This window comes from Mytilus galloprovincialis, chromosome 9 (genome assembly GCF_965363235.1).
Source record: "Mytilus galloprovincialis chromosome 9, xbMytGall1.hap1.1, whole genome shotgun sequence".
Lineage (NCBI taxonomy): Eukaryota > Metazoa > Mollusca > Bivalvia > Mytilida > Mytilidae > Mytilus > Mytilus galloprovincialis.
The window spans coordinates 70,946,721-70,968,207 of record NC_134846.1 but is presented as its reverse complement, the minus strand read 5'-3'; the positions used below and the strand labels follow the sequence as shown (position 1 = coordinate 70,968,207).

Here is a 21,487-nt window from a genome sequence, read left to right as displayed (position 1 = left end):
TTTCTAAAACTAAAATTTGACCAAAGCAAGTTTACTCATGCGCTTCTACTATTATCATAATATATATATAGCGAGAGATAGAGACACATTGATACCAGTATTTTTTTTTCTGAAGACAGTGTCACGTGTTTGTCAAAGTATACCAAGAAGTTAATTGTTTACAAACTCTCTAGAGTTATCCAATACACAGTGAATAGACGGTAAGACATGATGTTAATTATATTGATTGCTTTTTAGATGTTTGTGTAGTTTGTTAATATGAATTTCCTGCCAACTTCCGATAGATATAATTAGTAATGTACTTAGGGAACATATATTTATTCTAGTGAGCTTCCTCCATGCAGGCTTGGAGGAAACTCCGAGCATTTTAGAGAAGCATATATCGTTAATAAACCATTACATTCCCATTAATGTCAATCAAATATAAAAGTAATAGTTAAGAGCTTGTATGAGCTTTTTGTGAGCCTTTTGTACGCCTGTAAAAATAAAGTTTTACTATGTTGCCCTAGAAAATTAGTTAAATGACACAAAAATAGATAAATCAAAACTTGAGGTTAAACAGTTTAGGGACATTTCTTCTACATGGGTACGAAAAGCTCTAATATAACAAAAACATATTTATAAAAAGCCGATCAAAATAACACAACAGTGGTTGTAAAAAATGGATTACATCAAACCAGAAACAACAGTTATCATTACCTGAAATAAAATCAAAATCTATAAAAGATATTGTTGAAAAACTATTATAGGAAAAAAGAAATAGATTCACCACAAACTTATGATTTTTTGAAGAATGATAACGAATCAAAACATAGACACATGTACCTTCTTCCGAAAATTCATAAAATCAATCTACAAATAATTAATGAGGCATTTCGAACTGGTCAAATAGGTAGTAACATAAACATTTCTTACCGACCAATCATCCATAAATGTAACTCTACCACGATACGCATTGAAAGATTACTGGATATAATTCTAAACCCATTATTGAAGAGTCACCACTTTTACATTCAAGGTACCAAAGACTTTATTTATAAAATAGAGTCGCAAAAGGGACATTAAGAATTAATGCATTCTCATTGTCTATTATGTAACAGTTGTCAATGCTTTTTTATCTGTTGACAAACAAAATTATACTTTCAAAATTTCAAACAAACAGAATAAACGGCATTTGTAAAGTTAAGAAACATTAAACTTGATGAATTAAATGGACATTTATAGAAACAAATAATAAGAGCGCCTATTGGTTGTATATGATTTACATCTGTCTGGTCTATTCAAATATCTTAGATATTAAGTTCCTACTAAATCTAGACACCTCAAATGTGATTTTAAGAAGAGGGTCAATGTTGTTCGCTAATTTAAAGAAATCTTCAATCTGTTTTAATGTGCCTGTGAAGAACATACAATTGTTGTATTGGTATTGACAGTACAATTTGATGTGTTATGTCCATTGGAACTTATCCAAGATATTTTTAAAAGGACAGACAGATTAAATTTGCATGTCGGAAAAATATACCACCAAAAGGCGCTTCAATAATTTGTTTGTATAACTGTCAATTTAATTCAAGTTCATTGTTTCTTAACTTTACAAATGCCGTTTATTCTGTTTGTTTGAAATTTTTAAAGCATATTCTAGTTTGTCTTCCGAGTTATCAATCTTCATTTTTGTGTACATTGACGTTACATCATAGTAAAAAAAAATGCATTCTTTCTTGACCTTGTGCGACTCCATTTCATAAATGAAGTCTTTCGTATCTTGATTGTAAAAGTAATAACTCTTCAATAATGGTTTTAGAATTAGTAATCTTTCAATGCGTATCGTGGTAGAGTTACACTTATGGATAATTGGTCAGTAAGAAATGTTTATGTTTCTACCTATTTCACCACTTCGGAATGCCTCATTAATTATTTCTAGATTGATTTTATGAATTTTTGGAAGAAGGTGTATGCGTCCATGTTTTGATTCGTTATTATTCTTCAGAAAAGTATAAGTTTATGAATCTATTTCTTTTTTCTTTTTTCCTATATAGTTTTCAACAATATCTTTTATAGAAGAGGGACGAAAGATACCAAAGGGACAGTCAAACTCATAAATCTAAAACAAACTGACAACGCCATGGCTAAAAATGAAAAAGACAAACAGAAAAACAATAGTACACATGACACAACATAGAAAACTAAAGAATAAACAACACGAACCCCACCAAAAACTAGGGGTGATCTCAGGTGCTCCGGAAGGGTAAGCAGATCCTGCTCCACATGCGGCACCCGTCGTGTTGCTTATGTGATTACAAATCCGGTAAATAGTCTAATTCGGTAGGTCAAATTCATGAAAGGGAAGGGGATTGTAGTTACGACGTGAGGAACATATCCGATATCATTTGTGAAATGGTTATTCCATAACGGTCAACCAACTCGTGATGGCGTCCGTAAAATTTACGAAGGGATGATTTCAACTTCACCATTTGGAACTCTTGATTTAATAGCTTCCTTGTGAGCAGTAACCCTCTATCAAGATTATAGATTTGACAACAACGTTAATATTTATTTTCATGTAATTATAACTATTAAGGTGACTTGTTACTGTTTGGATGTAAACGATTTTATTTAAAACCACTGTTGTGTTATTTTTATCGGCTTTATATTAATATGTTTTAGTTATATTAGAGATTTTCCATCTCATGTTGATGAAATGTCCCTAAACTTTTCAACCTCAAGTTTTAATGTATCTATTTTTGTGTCAATTAACTAATTTTCTAGGGCAACATAGTAAATCTTTATTATTACAAGCTTACAAAAGGCTCACATAAAGCTCATACAAGCTCTTAACTATAAACTCTTCTATTTGATTGACATTAATGGTAATGTAATGGTGTATTAACGATATTAGCTTCTCTAAAATGCTCGGAGCATCCCAGGGGCGGATCGAGGATTTTAGATTAGGGGGGGGGGGGCGCAAGCTTTTATATTCGCCGAGCGGAGTGGAATATAGGTATTTTATACTATTGTGAGATTAAATAAGCGAGAAATTAAAGTTTCAAGAAGAAACCACCTAAATCCACCCTTTATTATAAAATTATAAAAACCGCAAATACATTGTCACAATTGTTTGTACTTAAACTGCTAAATACCTATTTATTTTTTCATCAAACACACCTCCGCGTTTGACACCTTCCTTTTGAAGTATATAATATTTATAGAACTTGAATAAGTCGTAGGTCAGTTGATTAGTAATTACGTTGATTCTGTTAAACTGACTGTTTAATATACTTTGAATGTTAAAAAAAGATTGAATGGTCTCTTCTGATACTCAAATAAGTTGAAGACAACCCATGCTTTGCAAAATTTTAGGGGGGGACGCACGCCCACCACGCCCCCGCCTAAATCCGCCCCTAAGCTCACTAGAATAAATATATGTTCCCTTATTGCAAAATGTTATTTATTATTGTTTAAGTTGTCAGATAGCATAGAAGATATTTGATCCTGATAATGTTGATGTGCAGATATAATTTATCTGAAAACAATATCTATAATGGATAAATGTCGAGTGTGTCATTTTCATAACAACTGTGTATATGCTGTGTATATCCTCTGTAAAACACAATATTTGGCATGACATCTCTGTAAATATCAATTTTCCCCAATGTATCCAGGGGCGGATCAAGCCATTTTAAAAAGGGGGGGGGGGTCCCAACCCAGGACAAAAGGGGGGGGGTTCCAACTATATGTCCCCATTCAAATGCATTGATCGGCCAAAAAAGGGGGGGTTCCAACCACCGGAACTCCCCCCCCCCCCCTGGATCCGCCACTGGTATCTCGATATCAACATCTTCAATTAAATTAAATAGGTCTCCTATGACACACTAAGATGTCCCACATTATTATACTTACATGTTGGAAAACGTATTTTCTCCTCTCTAGTCCAGTGGATTTTAAAAGACTTTTATGTTTAGACAATGGCAATGTTTGTTTATATGTCAGTTTGTGTAAATGTGTATGTATACATGTTTTTGTTTAAATGTACTTTAATCACTCTAATTATTCTGATCATTTATAATTGAGTATAATTCATTTGATTGTGCATTTGGGCACCATGATTTGTAAGTAATAAAATAGCTTATCTTACCAGGTGATAATGATGGAGATCAAAGGGGGATTTAGCCGCTGCCCCCTTTTTGTGTGTGGGAAAATTTAGTTGATTATAAAGGGAATCACTGAAGTACGACTGGTATGGGGCCACCTCTTATTGGTCAGTCATTGGGCCCCAACTGAAAAATTCGATATCCGCTCATCTTATCTGATCGGTTAGGTCTCCAATTTTTGCGACTGTATCGGGATATATGATAACCATTTAATGCACTTTATGTAACATGCCTCAATCGAGCATGCACCAATCTTGTTTAACCCTCTATCATTTTGATTTTGTTGCGATGAAATATAACGTACATCACCTCAATTTCCCATTTTGTTATAAGCCTACATTATGGATTACTTTTTTATTACAGTTTACTGATATCAGCCCCTCACATAGACAAAGACTCTCTCAAGACTCTCTATTCCTATTTTTTTTTTGGTCCAACATGTATGCGGCACTGGAAGCTATCTTTAAGTTAACAAAGTATGCCTTTTGATAATATAACATTGACTGATGAATAATTAAGAAAGGTAACTGCCTTATAGCGGTTTATTTTCGTGATGTGTAAATTTCGCTTATTTTCGAGGATAAAACAAAATCCTTAAAATAAACATGCAAAGGTATTGATAAAAGTTTTGAATCCGCCAAAAAAATAACCGCCAAAACAAACGTATACCTTATTCACTGAAAATCGCGAAATTTTACTCCCGCGAAAATAACCCGCTTTATATAAGGTATTTTGGACGGATTATGTTTTTTCTCAGTTTTCTCATGTGTGGTTGTTTTTGTCATTAAATGCTATACAAATGAACAATGAACCATGCGTTGTGCCATGTGTACTCCAACAACCTTGATCACACACTGATTGATGTTGTGCTATTTCTATTTTTGAAAATTTTTAAATAACTAACTATGTCGACGACGAAAGGAGCCAGTTTAGTAACTTTTCGACTCTACAAGTAATTAATATAGTTTATGTAATCTGTTAGACTTGCTACATGTCCCTTCCTAATTATGTTTTTTTCTTTTTTTCTTTTTTTTTCCAATTTTGCCCCTTTAATAATTTTACTGCTATAACTAGGAGATTACAATTATACTGACATCTGCAGGAGGAAGGAACGAATTTCGTCAAGTCGGCCATAACATGGTCTATATGCCAATTTCGTCTTCTTTTTATCTGGAAGCCCACTGCAAAAATTAAAATTAATTTATCATATTGCAATCTAAATCTGCATAGGTCTCATAAAAATGCCTAAGCATTACAAAGAAGTATTTCATAAGAAAAATTATGTAAGCACCATAGAAAACATATTTATATAAACTTAATAATTGTAGATATCCAACAGTCCAGTAGCAAATATTTCATACATCTTTCAAAACATCACAATATGAATTGAAAGTTTTAATTTGGACACCATTGGCAGAATAATCTTTCATAATTGTAACAGAAATATTCAATTAAAGGGTGATTAATTATTAAAAGTAAAATTAAATGAGAATGTTTTGAATAAATAAACATTAAATAGTTAGTGCATGTACAGATATATATACATTTATAAATATATGATGTTCTTTTGTATGCATGTACTATTTTTAAGATATACATATTTATTCTTATGCATGTTATAGCTTATGTTAGAGCGATTCAGATGATTTGTTTTTCTACTTTAGTATCATATATTGTTATATGTACAAAAATAAATACTTACAACTTTTTTATGCAGTGAGCTTCATCTACAAATACTGTCTTGATAAAAAAAAATTTGCCAAATCCAGCAGTGATTTTCTTATGTGTCCAATAAGTGACTCTGGACTGGAGAAAATAATGTCAATTTTGCCTTCCTTCACATCTCCTAAGGAAGATTTGTTTGGCTGTCTTCAAAATTAGATGGTGAGGTTATGTCCTTCAAATATACTGCTTTAATCCCTTTTCTATTCAAGGCTTGAGTCTGTGTACGCATTAAAGATGTTAGAGGCGAAATAACAAGTACAATACACATATCATTCTTCTGTAAATATTTAAATACAAAAGGTGCTATTTCAAAAGTTTGTGATTTGCCACTTCCAGTTGGAGAACAGAAAAATAAATCTGTGCCTGCCAACAAGCTTTCTACAACTTTCTTCTGGTTAATTTTGATTTCATTAAATGACAACTTTTGTAATCCAAAATCTATTGCAGCAGATCCATTTTGATGTTGGAATCATACGAAAAGTGAAATTGAAATCTACTTGAGATAAAATATGGGAGAACAGCATGGGATATATACACATGACAGCCTAATTATCTATTATCAGCAGATGTGAAATAATAACCTCTTACTGACCAGTTACTGGTCGGTATAAAATGTTATTATACAAGTCCCTTTCTCCAACGGCAGTCAGTAGGCTGGCACTTATCAGTCAACATGTAAATTAGTAAGAGTGAAATAAAAGAAAGGGAATTGTAGCAACTTTCTCCAAGGGCAATCATGCAGTAGGCTGGCACTTATCCGTCAACATGTAAATTAGTAAGAGTGAAATAATAGAAAGGGAATTGTAGCAACTTTCTCCAAGGGCAATCATGCAGTAGGCTGGCACTTATCCGTAACTAAACACATTTATTCTAAAAACAGTTGTTGGCATGACACGGGTTATGTTCTTCTCATATATGTTATGATGGTATGATACTAAACCCCTAACGGGAAGGATTGTGCCTGATGTTCATATGATGAAATCATAATCTTTCAGTCAGTTTAATTGAAGTCTGGAGCGGCATAATGTATTGTATGGAGTGGAGTGTTGGAGTGGAGTGTTGGAGTGAGATTTTGGAGTGAAATTTTTGGAGTGAGATTTTGGAGTGAAATTTGATGAAAAATTTTGTAATGAATAATTTAAAAACAAACTATACTGAAATAGAAATAAAAAAATGCATGCAGTGAAGTATTCGAATAATAATGTGAACGACCTCATATCAACAGTCCTTTATAAACAATTTCAAATTCTCCTGATCTACTGATGCATAACTTAGAGTTATATAATTATTTAGCATTGTGATTTCCCAATCTCTTAAGAATCTGGCAGCATCCTCATTAGGAGAATTTTACATGCCCGTGTAAAAGGTTTAGTCCCCATTTCCATTCTTTATTATATTATATTATTTTGTAAAATGAACAAAAAATCTTCACATTATCATGTTTAAAAGTATCATATTTATTGTTTTTGCACTGTTGTTTTTAGTTTTTTAAATGATTTACAAATTAATTGACTTGAGCTTCTGTTTAAAAAAAAAAGAATGTTTAAATGTTTTCAACAATGATGAAAGTATTTTCATTTTCTGAATTTAATTTTATTAGATGAAATTTGGATTTATGAAAAAATAAGTTATTAATTGGTATTACCTAGCTATCATTTCGGTATCGATAGAACACAATAATAAAAGATGAACTGCAATTACAGTGTTATTTCCTGGATTTACATTGAGAAAATATTGTTACACCTGGGGTGTGTGGTTAAACCTTCGTAGCAGGCTGAGCTATAAATATAAATATAAAACATAGGTAATATGGTAATTTTTAATACAGGCACTGGTATAGATACATCAATAGTAATCTCCAATATGTGGATACATATTAACAAGAGAGATTGGTCAAATTTCAATATTTACAAAACTATTTAGTTGTAGTTATAAGGCATATAATAATTATGGTCTTAATAAAATATATAAGTCTTGAGATTCATTACGTATGTTGGTTGAAGGAACTGCATTTAATAAAAGTTGAAAATAAATGAACCTTGTTGTCAAATCTATAAAAGATATTGTTGAAAATCTATATAGGAAAAAGAAATAGATTCACAAACTTATAATTTCTTGAGGAGGAATAATAATGAATCAAAACACGGAAACATGTACCTTCTTCCAAAAGTTCATAAAATTAATCTAGAAATAATTAATGAGGCATTCCGAACTGGTCAAATAGTTGGAAACATAAACATTCCTTACCGACCAATCATCAATAAGTGTAACTCTCCCACGAGACGCATTGAAAGATTACTGGGTCTAATCTTAAAACCATCATTGAAGAGGCATAACGTTTACATTCAAGATACAAAGACTTCATTAATAAAATAGAGTCACACGAGGTCGTATATCAAACGAAAGGTCGTACAAAGAACATTACGAAAACATCACTTTTACAGGAAAGACCTTTCAATTGTTTTACAAACCATTGAGATACTAGTTATTACGAATTTTATTCTTTGCACAAAGATATGAGCATTATTATGATATTCTGGTTCAATGAGTTTTCCCAGATTTTTGCCCATTAGGACTTCGAAATTCTGTGCAATTCAATGTGCACTTTGTCACTACAAGTCAAATGACACTCCCACAAGGTGAGTTAATGAAAGGAGCATATTTCATATTTTTAAATGAACATGACCAAATAATTATTCATGATTATCTGTGATCAAAAGTTTAATCAATATTTAGCACTGTAATTTTTCTTTATATATTTTTAATGAATACTTGTTCAAAATTAAACAAAACATTTAACCCCCTGACATTCTACTAATAATATACTATATACTCTAAAATTTCACCAAAAAAAAAATCACTCCAAAATCTCACTCCAAAAATTTCACTCCAAAATCTCACTCCAAAATCTCACCCCAACACTCCACTCCAATACTCCACTCCAACACTCCACTCCATAAAATACATTATGCCGTCTGGAGCTGGCATGTCAGTTAACTGCTAGTAGTCTGTTGTTATTTATGTATTATTGTCATTTTGTTTATTTTCTTTGGTTACATCTTCCGACATCAGACTCGGACTTCTCTTGAACTGAATTTTAATCTGCGTATTGTTATGCGTTTACTTTTCTACATTGGTTAGAGGTATAGGGGGAGGGTTGAGATCTCACAAACATGTTTAACCCCGCCGCATTTTTTGCGCCTGTCCCAAGTCAGGAGCCTCTGGCCTTTGTTAGTCTTGTATTATTTTAATTTTAGTTTCTTGTGTACAATTTGGAAATAAGTATGGCGTTCATTATCACTGGACTAGTATATATTTGTTTAGGGGCCAGCTGAAGGACGCCTCCGGGTGCGGGAATTTCTCGCTACATTGAAGACCTGTTGGTGACCCTCTGCTGTTGTTTTTTTTTTATTTGGTCGGGTTGTTGTCTCTTTGACACATTCCCCATTTCCATTCTCAATTTTACTTATCAGTAAACATATAAATTAGTAAGAGTGAAATAATAGAAAGGGAATTGTAGCAACTTTCTCCAAGGCCAATCAGTAGGCTGGCACTTATCAGTAAATATAAATTAGTAAGAGTGAAATAAAAGAAAGGGAATTGTAGCAAGTCTAGTAATCTGTATAACTCCAGCAGTTTACTTCAACATTAATCAAACTATTCATATCAGTTATTTTGTTTGGTTAATAGTTAAAAGGTACCAGGATTATAATTTAGTACGACAGACGCACGTTTCGTCTTCATAAGACTCATCAGTGACGCTCATGTCGAAATATTTATAAAGCCAAACAAGTACAAAGTTGAAGAGCATTGAGGATCCAAAATTCCCAAAAGTTGTGCCAAATACGGCTAAGGTAATCTATGCCTGGGATAAGAAAATCCTTAGTTCTCAAAGTTTTGTAAACAGGAAATTTATAAAAATGACCATGCACATTATTGATATTCATGTCAACACCGAAGCACCGAAGTGATGACTACTGAGCTGGTGATACCCTCGGGGACGACGCGTTCACCAGCAATCGACCCAGTGGTGTAAATAGTTACCAAAGATACTAGGATTAAATTTTAAAAGATTTTCACTGAAGGTTTAATAACTTCTTGGCTCTATACGTACGTCTGTCCGCCTGAAACACATGAAAAGATGGTCGGGGTTTCTGCACATTGGCAAAGCCTCGTCGTAATATATTAGCTGCAAAATTTGTTTGCCTTTGAGAAAATGAAAACAAATGGATACCGGTAATATACACTGTGACATATATATGCATTTATTTTGGAGTAAAAGTTACTTTACAAAGGGCGTGGTACATATTTTGCAAATAATGCTATCATATTTAGCAAAGATATTGTACGGCTAATTAGGACAGCACAGCAACTATATAAAAACAAGGAGATGTGGTATGAATGAGTTATGATTGCATGCCAATTAGACAACTTTATCCACCAAAGTTCTAATGAGTTAATGTAAGCAATTATAGGCAACCGTACTGCCTTCAACAGTGAGAAAAATCCATACCGTGTGGTCGGCTACACAATAAGTACATTTTGATTAAAAATTCGACAAAATTCTACACTTTATGATGATACATGCAACCTCACGTTTACTGTTAGATATGTATCCCATATCTTTTCCAAAATAATCTCTTGCTGAGAGTTGTTTCATTCGCAAGCATACCACGTCTTACACGTCTTATTTTTATATCGAATTACAGTTACATTTGTTAATATGGAGAAAGGAAAGAAAAATATGTATTCTATTTTTCAGGCAAAATGGCATCTGGTGGCGAGATTGACGATGTCTGTGAAGTATTTAGAAATTTCAATATTCTTAATTCAAAAGACAAACCCCCAAATAAAATGACCAGTAAAGCATGGGGAAAAATGGTTCAGGACTGTTTAGGGAAGGACACCACTATTAGACAGAGAATGGATAGCAGTGTGTTTCCATACGTCCAAGACAAAACAACAAAGTAATTATATTGCCCTTTATTTGTATTGGCTAATTTCAAATAGTTTAAATTCCAATTGCAAAAATCATGTTACATGTAATTAGACATAAGATTAACAAATCTGATTTGCATATTTTTTATCAGAACAACGTACTTGTTCGACATTTATTAAAAACTATAAGACTCTATTTTTTTTCTTTTCATTCGACAGAACACTTGATTTAACAGATAAAGCCAAAGTTGATAAAGCCCTCGATAAGATGGCTGAAGTTTATAAGGAATGTAAGCCCAAGGAAGAAAAAGACACACCAGTGGCTGAAGTCAGACAAAAACTTGTGAAGAGAATACTTGATAAAAAAAATCCTGAAGTACATGCTACGGTATGTATAGAAGATTTTTTTTTATTAAGTGGGTTCACAACAAGCATAGTATAAAATATCTTTAAAAACAAATATTGATACAAAACTATGTAGCAGAGATTACACAAGAGGTACTAGTATAATAATATATTATCTCCGGCGTTTTGGACATAAACCGGACACATTTCAACTTATTTTCACTTATCTAATATGTTCTCGTCCATGATACCATGTACAGACTGTATAGGAATATGTGTTGTGCTTTACTTTCTGTGTGGACTCTTAACATCGCTAATATTACTAACACTAACATGACTAACGGAATAAAAAATGTTTTAACATATACATATTAATTGGTGAAATCGATGCACATTCTTTCTTCATTAGAAATCAGACCTTTTATGTATAGAAACTTGAATGTTTAATATGCTGTGTCAAATTATTTCTTTCTACTTCCATGCATGCAGCTGTAGGTATCTTTAATTTACTAATATCCTTAAAGTTAATAGTTATTGGTGATGCATGGAATACCTTTATTTAGCAACAAACTTTTTTTAATTTTGGAATAAACTTTATCAAATCATCCAAAATAACTAAAATCTTTTTTTTTTCTTCATTCTAAACTCTATTTAAAAAAAAGGTTTGATTTGTGCCAAAATTTACAAAGCCTTGTTGCAAGACGTTATTAAGATTATATCTATAATGTACGTGTAATGGACGGCTGAAAGTGATTGCATCGAACTGGTTTGTTCTATAGCGTTGCTTTTCAAGAACTGCATCGAACTTTTTTGTGCTATAACTTCGCCTTGAACAGCTGCTTCGAACTGTTTTGTGCTATAACATGGTCTAACTTTGCCTTGGATCGCTACTTCGAACTGTTTTAAGCTATAACTTCGCCTTGAACTGGTGCTTAGAACTGTTTTGTGCTATAACTGATCATAACGTCACCTTAAACATTCATGCTACATTGTATTTCAGAAAACGTCTGCTACAGGAGGTGTTGATCGGATGACAGATACTTCCAAATATACAGGGGCTCATAAAGAACGATTTGACGATTCAGGAAAAGGGAAGGGTGTTACGGGACGAGAAGATCGATTTGAAAATTCAGGTTATGTCGGCCAGTATAAGGGTGCCGGCAGAAGTATTTTGAGTATTTTTCATCATATATCAGTCGTAATTTATGAAGTCAGAATGATTGATTATATATGCATACTTTGTGAGTGAAAGTCTGAGGTAATATATCAATAAATGCCGTACAGATGGCATTTATTGCTCATTGTTGAAGACCGTACGGTTACCTATAGTTGTTTATTTCTGTGTCATTTTGGTCTCTTGTGGAGAGTTGTCTGACTATCATACCGCATCTTCTTTTTTTATATTGTCAATTCTATATTAATTCTCTGATAATTTGTTTAGACCCAGATCTATATGTAAGATTAAATATATCCTTACCTATGACACGCCATCATTGTATTCATATATCTTGGACAGCTAAAGTAAAAACCATTTGATTTTCTGAAATCAAAAACAATGAATTTTTTTTAAGTAATGACCCCCCCCCCCCCCCACCCCCCCCTAAAATCAAATGATTGCTACCGGAAAAGCAGTTTATGATTTCGGTCTAAATATACAGCACATACTTAAGACTTGCTTGCTTGGTTTGTATTCATGTTTGCCTAGGCATTGTATTTGAGATAGAGCACACATGTATGCTAAAAAAGCAAACAAGCCATCCAAACCGTTTATCTACAAGCATTATGAAAATAGCTCTAATGGATGCATCTATGAAAATCAAAGAGATGTCACATAAAGATTTTTATTTCACGATTGATGAGTGGTAACGTTTTCGTCTCGCACAAACAATTGCTTTACATTTGACGTCTGGATGGCTGTATAATTAATTTTGATAATGCCATTTTATATACATCTGATACAGTAAAGAAAGCCCGAGCAACAATCGTGTCACCTTGATATATGTTTGAATTTCTCATAACTATGTTCTCGATGTTTTGCTTACGAACGGTACTGAACTATTACGAAACAAAACCCATAAAACTAAGTACAGAAAAAATATCGATATTTAAACAGTACACAATGTCCGAAATCAACCATATGTTGGTTATACCCGTGTATATTCAAGTGATCATCTACGGCCAGCCTGCTTTTTAAATATCATCAGTATTAAAGTCATTTTTTAAGACTACTTTTAGTTGTTGCATGTCGAATTATCATATAAAATGATAATGAAAATTCATCGCACCTGCAAAAATTCCACATCAGAAAAGATTGCACTTTCAGAGATAATTCATCGCAACTATAGTTAAAATGAATAGCATCCAGTCAACGATATTATGGATTCATCTGCTTTAATTACACTTTTTTTACTTTAAATCTTGTGATTATACATAAGAGAGTTATATTCTTATTTAATTGTGTTAAAACATACATTTAAATCAATTATTTCGTACCTTCAAAAAGTAAACAAACGCAGTTTTTCCTGTCATCCTTTATTCTACAATAGACATACTCGCATATAACAGTGAAAATGAACAAACTGGATTCGCACTTTATATACAATGGCAGTAATATTGTATAAATGCATCGTGTATATTTTCACTCAGTAATTCTTTCAAGTATTTTACTTTTTATGTAATGATTTAGTATGGTGTGTCCTAGAATAGAAAATATGTCTAAATTCTACAGCTCACAATATTGGCAGCAGAATTTCATCCTGAAATTTAAAAGGAAGCTATCTTGGAATCATGATTTATTATAATTTGTTATTGGTTTGAAACTAGGTCCCACTAAATCAACTTGATTGTATTGTTTAAAACCGATCTGTTAAATCTTACATGTCTGCCATGGTTAAGGCGAAGAAGAGATTGGGGAGCCCGCAAACATGTTTAACTCTGCAATATTTTGTATAATAAACTGTCTCAAGTTACGCTTCTGTAATGCCGTGATTATCGTTTGTAACTGTATATCATATTTTGCTATTTATTTTGAACCGAAATTAGGCTGGTGGTTTTCTTACTGGAATTCCTATACATTTGATTTTGTCGCAGCCTCTTATAACTTGCTAAGAAGTATGGTTTTGCTCGTTATTGAATGTTGAAGGCCTCTTCATGACATATATTGCTAACACCTACGTCATTTGATCTTAGGTGGATAGTTGTCTCATTGGCAATCATATTGCATCTACTTATAACATATTACTACATTGTATGTGCGAACTTCTTGTGCCCTTTTGTGTTTCAAATGAAACAATTGTTGTTAGTTTTGATAGTAACTCTTCAATATACACGACAAGAATTACATAACTGAACCATGTCCAACATGAACTAAACCATGACACGAATGAACCAAACCATGACACAGATATTTCAGTAATTTTGAATTGAGTGCAAAAGTAGATATTTTTCAGAATAATTGATGGCAGTATATTATATTAAGAAGAAATATGTGATGTATTTTGACATACGCAAGCTTTGTTCTGTGTTAAATCATTATATGATACAACTTGTGATGTACTAACATATTTACTTTATACAAAGGTACTTACCAGCTTGAATTGTTGATCAGGAGTTCTTTTTACAAAATATCCGAATGTTTACATTTTTGAATTGATTGTTATCAAAAACACTTAACACCGTCATGTCAAACTTATCCAAACTATGACAAAATCACTGTACTAAACGCTCCTCGATATGACGACCTTACTACCCGTGTCCACGTGTACATTGAAGATCATTGAAGCGTTTGTGGCACACCGTGCTCTTTCATCATAATAACGCCTTATGTAATGTTGTCTTTCATTTATTTCATAGGAATACTGTTCTTCTTCAAATTATTTTCAAATAACAATTTACAAAAAAAATATTTATGGAGACCGCAATCTACATGTTAACACTTTTCACCCCATCTTCCCTAATATCTAAACATATTTTTAAAAAATTCCTGCGTGTGTCTGCTTATTCATCTCACAAAGCTTTTGATTTGTCTTTTTTTAAAACAACGACGGCTTCCTCTTTTGATTTTTGTTTTGTTTTCTCCATTATAATGAATAGAATGAGACATATGTGGGATGACGAGGAGGTAAATTGCAATATTGTTATGACTATTTTAAATATTTTGAATACTAGCCTACAACACAGACAGTTGTGCTGCAAGAAGCCCCTTCAGAAAGCTTGCATGTCTAAACGATTTTATCAATATTACTTGTAATTCCTTGTTGAAATTACTTATTTAGTTTCTTCAGAAGTAGGATTGTCTCTAAATAAAATGTACTAACTGGTTGAAAAGGCAATAATAACTGCTTACTTTTGAGACAGCGAATGCTTTTTTAAATCAAAACTCACTAAAGAATCGTGTTGGTGTTTCAAATAGTAGTAAATATATGACACTAACATTGATTTTTGCAGAAAATTTCAAAGACGGGGAACGTCAGTGGATTGACAGATACGTCAAAATACACAGGGGCTCATAAGGAGAGGTTCGACGAGTTTGGCAAAGGAAGGGGTATTGATGGAAGAGAGTATCGATTTGAAGATACAGGTTACGTCACAGGATACAAAGGAGATGGCACAAAACAATAATGACCACACGTACAATGCAAATACTGTACTTCCATACACTGCAGCAGATATTATAAATATATGTACATAGCGTATGACTATCTATTACCATATTTTTGTCAAACAACGGGTAATATTATTGAAAAAATAAATGTTTAATACGATGTGGTTTTGATTTCGTAATTTAAAAGAAAACACGTAAGTGAATGGTACTTTTAAACATTGTATCTTTTTTTATACATTCACAAGACAGCGAAAGACCGAATATGGCTGGTCAATAGTTTTGCCTTAAACAATTTTTGTCAAGGGATGTTGTGACTGCACTGGTCAGCAGATGTCTATGGTTATTTATGTCATTTGGTTGCTGTCCCATGCTGGTATCCCACAAATTTCCTTTTCTGCTATGATTAATACAATATGATATATAATTATACTGATAATATATACATGTAATTGAGTTTCGAGTTAACGAGAATTCGATTTGCACTTAATTTTGAAAAAGTACGAATAAACGTAAAAAAGTAATGAAACTACATGAGGCTTCAAGCTTATATTACTGATCGGATTCTCTTTAATTGGGAAAAAAATGGTTCCATTTAGGTTATGGAATATCATTTAAAAGGTCAACTACAATAGTGCAAAATCGGACTAACCAAAACAATATAGTTTTCATTCTGTTACATAAATGTATGGAATGCAGAAAGTTTTTACATTTCGTAGGTTATTCCTCAAAATTCGTTCCAAGATAGATTTTTTTTTAAAGTTATGTGAAATTCAGATCTATCGTAACTCGCTTATTCGTCGTACTAAGAGCTTTAACGAAATCAGAGATCTATATTTTAATGAGATCGTCATCAACCTTAATTTCTTTTTATGAAATTGAATCATGTCAAATATTTCTTACTGGCTTTATTACGCCGTAACAGTGACAAGATTCACGCTATTGCAAAGTGAAAGTTTACCTCGTTTTTGCCTCGCCTTCGATTAATGTGTCATTAACTGTTTGTATAAAGTTTTATATACCGGGTATTTCAAAGTCTAGAAGATCTGGACTATCATACCTTGTATATTGATGCTTTTACGGTTACGAATTTCATTCTGTCTGTTATATCTATTGTCGTTGACTTCATTTGCAGACTATACACTAAATCGGAATGTGATATGTAATACAACAAATGGAAGTTTTAACGACCTTGACTGGCTATACAGCCCTTGCACGGTCGGTGATAATTTGACCAGCAACATGCGACTTCCAATCTTTCTTCTGGACGTTCTCTGGTGTTCGAAGCATACCAAGTAATGTCCTGTTGAATCGTTCAGTAATGCCATTTCCCATTGGATGATACGGTGTTGTTCTTGACTTAGTCATACCAAGGATGTTGCATAATTCCTTGATGATTTTGGATCCAAAGTTGGCACCTTGATCGGAGTGTATTCTTTCTGGTAAACCATAGTGGACGACAAAGTTGTTGAAGAATGCATCTGCAGTTGTTTTTGCTGTCTGGTTTCTTGTTGGTATTGCAAAGGCATATCTTGTGAAGTGGTCCGTTATTACTAGTATGTTCTCAAATCCACCTGTAGATCTTTCAAGTGAGAGATAGTCCATACATACTAACTCCAGAGGTTGTGTTGTCTCGATACTAATGAGTGGTGCTCTGTGACTTGCAGGTTGCTTTCGTCGAATACATCTGTCGCAATTCGATATCCAGTTGTCAACATCTCGATTCATTCCAAACCAAACAAAACGATCTCTAACCAATGATACTGTTTTGTCTCTGCCTTGATGTCCCATCTCATCATGTAATGATGTGAGTACTTTGGAAATGCAAACTTCAGGTAATACAAGTTGTTTATGTTGTTCCCCATTGTCGTGGATAATACGATAGAGTACGCCATCAACCATTTTCAATTTATCGTAGTTGTTAATAAACCAAGTGTTCCATGGTGAACGTTCTAACTGTTCTTTTCGTGGCTTGCGATGTTCATTAACCCAATATATCCAATCTTTAAGGTAAGTATCTTGCTTCTGTTCCATCTTGATGTTGACTATAGGTGTTGTGATGGTAAGTATGGATCATCAGTGGCTTTAGATGTTGTCATCGATAACGTCTGAACATATGGTTGTGCATGCTGTAACTGACAAATGGCTTTCACAGAATCTGTACTAATGTTGGAGGTGTTGGTACGACCAAGTAGTTCTGGAAGTCTGGAAAGTGCATCTGCATCAGCGTTGTTAGCACCAGGTCGATAGACGATATTAAAGTTGTATGATGACAAACTTGCTATCCAACGATGTCCAGTGCACTAATTTAAATACTATATATTATCGCTGTTTTGTGCATTTTTCCTTTGATCTTTTTTTGTGATAATTTTCATATCATGCTACTGGCTTGAGATGTAAAATTATCGCTAGAAACTAAACATGCACGGCGTGGCGTTGCTAACGAAATTGACATGAAATTGACAACGTCGTCATAGGTAAAATAGCGATAAAAATATTATCATTGGTCATCTCAACTCGATTGCATTTCTCGCTTTAAAGGATGGTTATGGGGAGGTGGAAAAAAATAAGGATTTGTGTACCAAGGGCAGTAACTCTGTTAGATTTTATAAAATTCTTGGTAAAGAATCTGGAAATGTTAGACAATGTTTCTAAAGAAAACAATGCAAAGAATGATATTAAGTATTGGTGCAATGAATGGAAAGATTATTATTAATGTACAAGATTATGGTATGTGGTGCAAAGCATTTAAATAGTTATTTAACATCATGAAAGAGATGCTTATTTCTTCTTGAACTTCAATAATAAATGTTTCTGGTAATTTATTTAAAGGTTTGTTTGCCAAATTCAATTAATAGATAATTTGTTTTTTGCCTAAATTTTGCCAATTTTTTTAAAACATAGATTTATTAAATTGAAATAATTTATAGTTCAAGAAATTATAATAATCACATATTTTCAATTGTTTTTGACAGTGAAGAAAACGAATTAATGAATAGATCTTAGGACTATAGTTTGATTGTCAGTTAATCCAGATGTTTAAGATCACACTCGTTTTCGAATAAATTATGATATGAAATAAATGAAGGAAAACAATGAATAATTAAAATTTAACTGGCTATTCCGTGTGTTTATATTAGATTGTTTTAAATATTTCCAAATCACTGACATCCACAAAAATATCAGATGACTTGTCTCCCTTTGACTTAGTCTGTTAACACTTCTGGAATTGTGTGACCACAAAGACATAGCATCAGCACTTCAAATGAGAAATACCACTTTGTTATGTGAAGAGGTCAAAGACAAGATTGGTAGCAATCATTCTTTTGAACAGATGCTCAAGAATGAGCATTGAGAGAAGAATGTTGAAAAATTAAATAAAGAAGTGGTTTTAAACCAAGGATATGCATAAGCAAATGGCTTCATTCATTTCATTATCACTTTCTTGAGAACTTCTGCATTAGGTCTTTTGATTTGATTTGTTTTTTTTTTTTGTATTTTATCAATATATATATGTATATCAAAAGAAAATAATATGCACTGCAAGTCTAGGCCAGAGTTATTTCTTTTATAAAGACATTTTCTCAGATATGTTTCAACAGATTGACTTCATATTTAATTATTCACGAGCTTATGACTTGTAAGGTGTGAGCATTTCCATGATCTGTCATACAACTGTTTCCCGTTTTATTCTTCTTTACTGAAACTATTGAAGTTGATTAATATTAAAAATAATATTTACAATTTTTTACTATTTATTAATGATTAAATTCAATCACTTTTCATTCAAATATGCAAAGGGTGATGTATAAAACCAGGCAATTTATGCAGAGAATATGACATAAAACATGTTGACTGGACATTATTGTTTTTCTTAAAAAATGAGGCTTATTTATTGATATTCTTTACTACGTATAGCTTTCCCATTTTCTTCAATACAAAAAAGGGTATGTTATGTGATTTCAATGAAATTTCAAATGGAAATATCCTCAACTAGTGAGTTATCTCTAAGAACTTTCAAATATAGTTTTTATGATCAATTATTCTTTTTAAGGTGGTACCTAACACTGCAGGGAGATAACTCTGTAAAATCAGCTAAACGTTTTAATTACGTTGTTTTAAGGGAATATTAAGCTGCTCAATGATCAAAATAAGTGTTTGTCAAACTACTATATAACCAGTGTATTTTTTTCTGATAAAACGGTTGGTTCAAATTTTTGATTTTTTTATATTTTTAAAAAAGGGTCAAAGTAAATACCTTGTCAAAATTTTAAGAAAATTAAAGAGATAAATTGATTTTAGTTGAAGTGTTGGGTACCACCTTAAGCCAAATTATATTTGTATTTATTCCCCCATTGATGGTTCAAAATAAGGTATGATCATTTAAATTCAATTTTTCAAAAATAACATTTCTCTATTTTGTATAGTAACAATTTGGCAGCAGTTTTTGGGCATTTATGTCGTCTCAACACATCAATTGTAGTTTTGATATCATTTGTCATTAAACTTTAGGATTTCAGTAAAAAAGCAATATCTAAAAGTATGATTTGTTATACATGTGTATATAAAAGGAAGAATGAAGAAATCATTGCAGTATATAGATATGTTGTATGTTGTAAATCTTTGTACATGTTGAATTATATTATAATGAAATATTAAATATACAGAACTTTAAGTGATATTTATTTCTTTCCTTTTCCCCCATTATATTATTTTTCTTATGGTGAACTCCTTGGGATTGATTACTGGTGTTTTATGGGCTATTTCATGGTGGTAAGTTTTTGTAGGTGGAGGAAGACAGAATCCCTGAAAAAAAACACCAACCTTCCATAGGAAAACTGACAATTCTATTCAATAAAGAATGGGGTCAAGTGCACCCACACGAGCAGGGCTCGAACTCACAACTTGAGTGTTGACTAGCTAGTGATTACAGTAGAACTACTTAGACCACTTAGCAACTGAGGCTCTGTGAACTCCTTGCGGGTATTTCTCCAAATTCTCCAAATGAAGATCTGTTATAGCAAACTTGTAACACCCTGAGGGTAAATTCTCTGTAATGCTAAAACTGTTGGTTCAGGATGGCATGTTAAAACTAATTTGTTATCGTCAACTGTAAATTATCTTCCTTCAGCCTGACATTAAAACATTGTAAATTGATAATTGTTACTCAATAGTGGTAGCACTACCTCTAGGTCTCTTTTCATGGTTAATAAAATGTACCAAATATGACATTAAAGCTACTTTTTTTGTTGAAATGGAAATAAGAAAGATATTGAAATCATAAAGACAATACACGAACAAGACAAATCTAAAACAAAGACAGCTCAACAAAAACAAACAAACAAACCGCATACACAAACAAGAGTGCACTTCTGAAGTTTCTATTTTACTGGTTATGATTGAATTTTACATTAAGAGGGTCTTACTAGTCTACAGATATATCAGAGACCTGCATTATTAATGATATATCAAAATGAGGTCATAGTCAGATGCACATGTGTAAACTTTCTGTCATCATGTTATTTAGAACCCCCGGTCCATGAAAAATGCACTTGTGTAGTTCACTTATACCATGCAAATGATACACAAGGAAAATTACTGTGGGTCGATTTTACATAAGTTTATTTTCTTCCAAATGAAAGAGTACAATGCAGGAATAGATAACACTGTTATAAACACTTGTACACCTTATGATCATCCCATACACCACATACAGATGACATACTGCTTA

At 32.6% G+C, this 21,487-nt stretch overlaps 1 protein-coding gene across 2 annotated transcripts; it reads left to right on the top strand.

Moving 5' to 3' along the window:
• Nucleotides 1–68: 68 nt before the first annotated feature.
• Nucleotides 69–15,919, top strand: LOC143045810 (tubulin polymerization-promoting protein family member 3-like). 2 transcript variants are annotated; one of them, XM_076218586.1, is made up of 5 exons: nucleotides 69–200; nucleotides 10,636–10,840; nucleotides 11,031–11,199; nucleotides 12,157–12,289; nucleotides 15,603–15,919. In XM_076218586.1, exons 2-5 carry the CDS (start codon nucleotides 10,641–10,643, stop codon nucleotides 15,665–15,667), a joined length of 567 nt encoding a protein of 188 aa, XP_076074701.1. In that variant the 5' UTR covers nucleotides 69–200; nucleotides 10,636–10,640; the 3' UTR covers nucleotides 15,668–15,919. The 2 variants fall into 2 exon arrangements, with proteins under 2 accessions (XP_076074701.1, XP_076074702.1); XM_076218587.1 differs by lacking the exon at nucleotides 12,157–12,289.
• The last annotated feature ends 5,568 nt before the right edge of the window (nucleotides 15,920–21,487 follow it).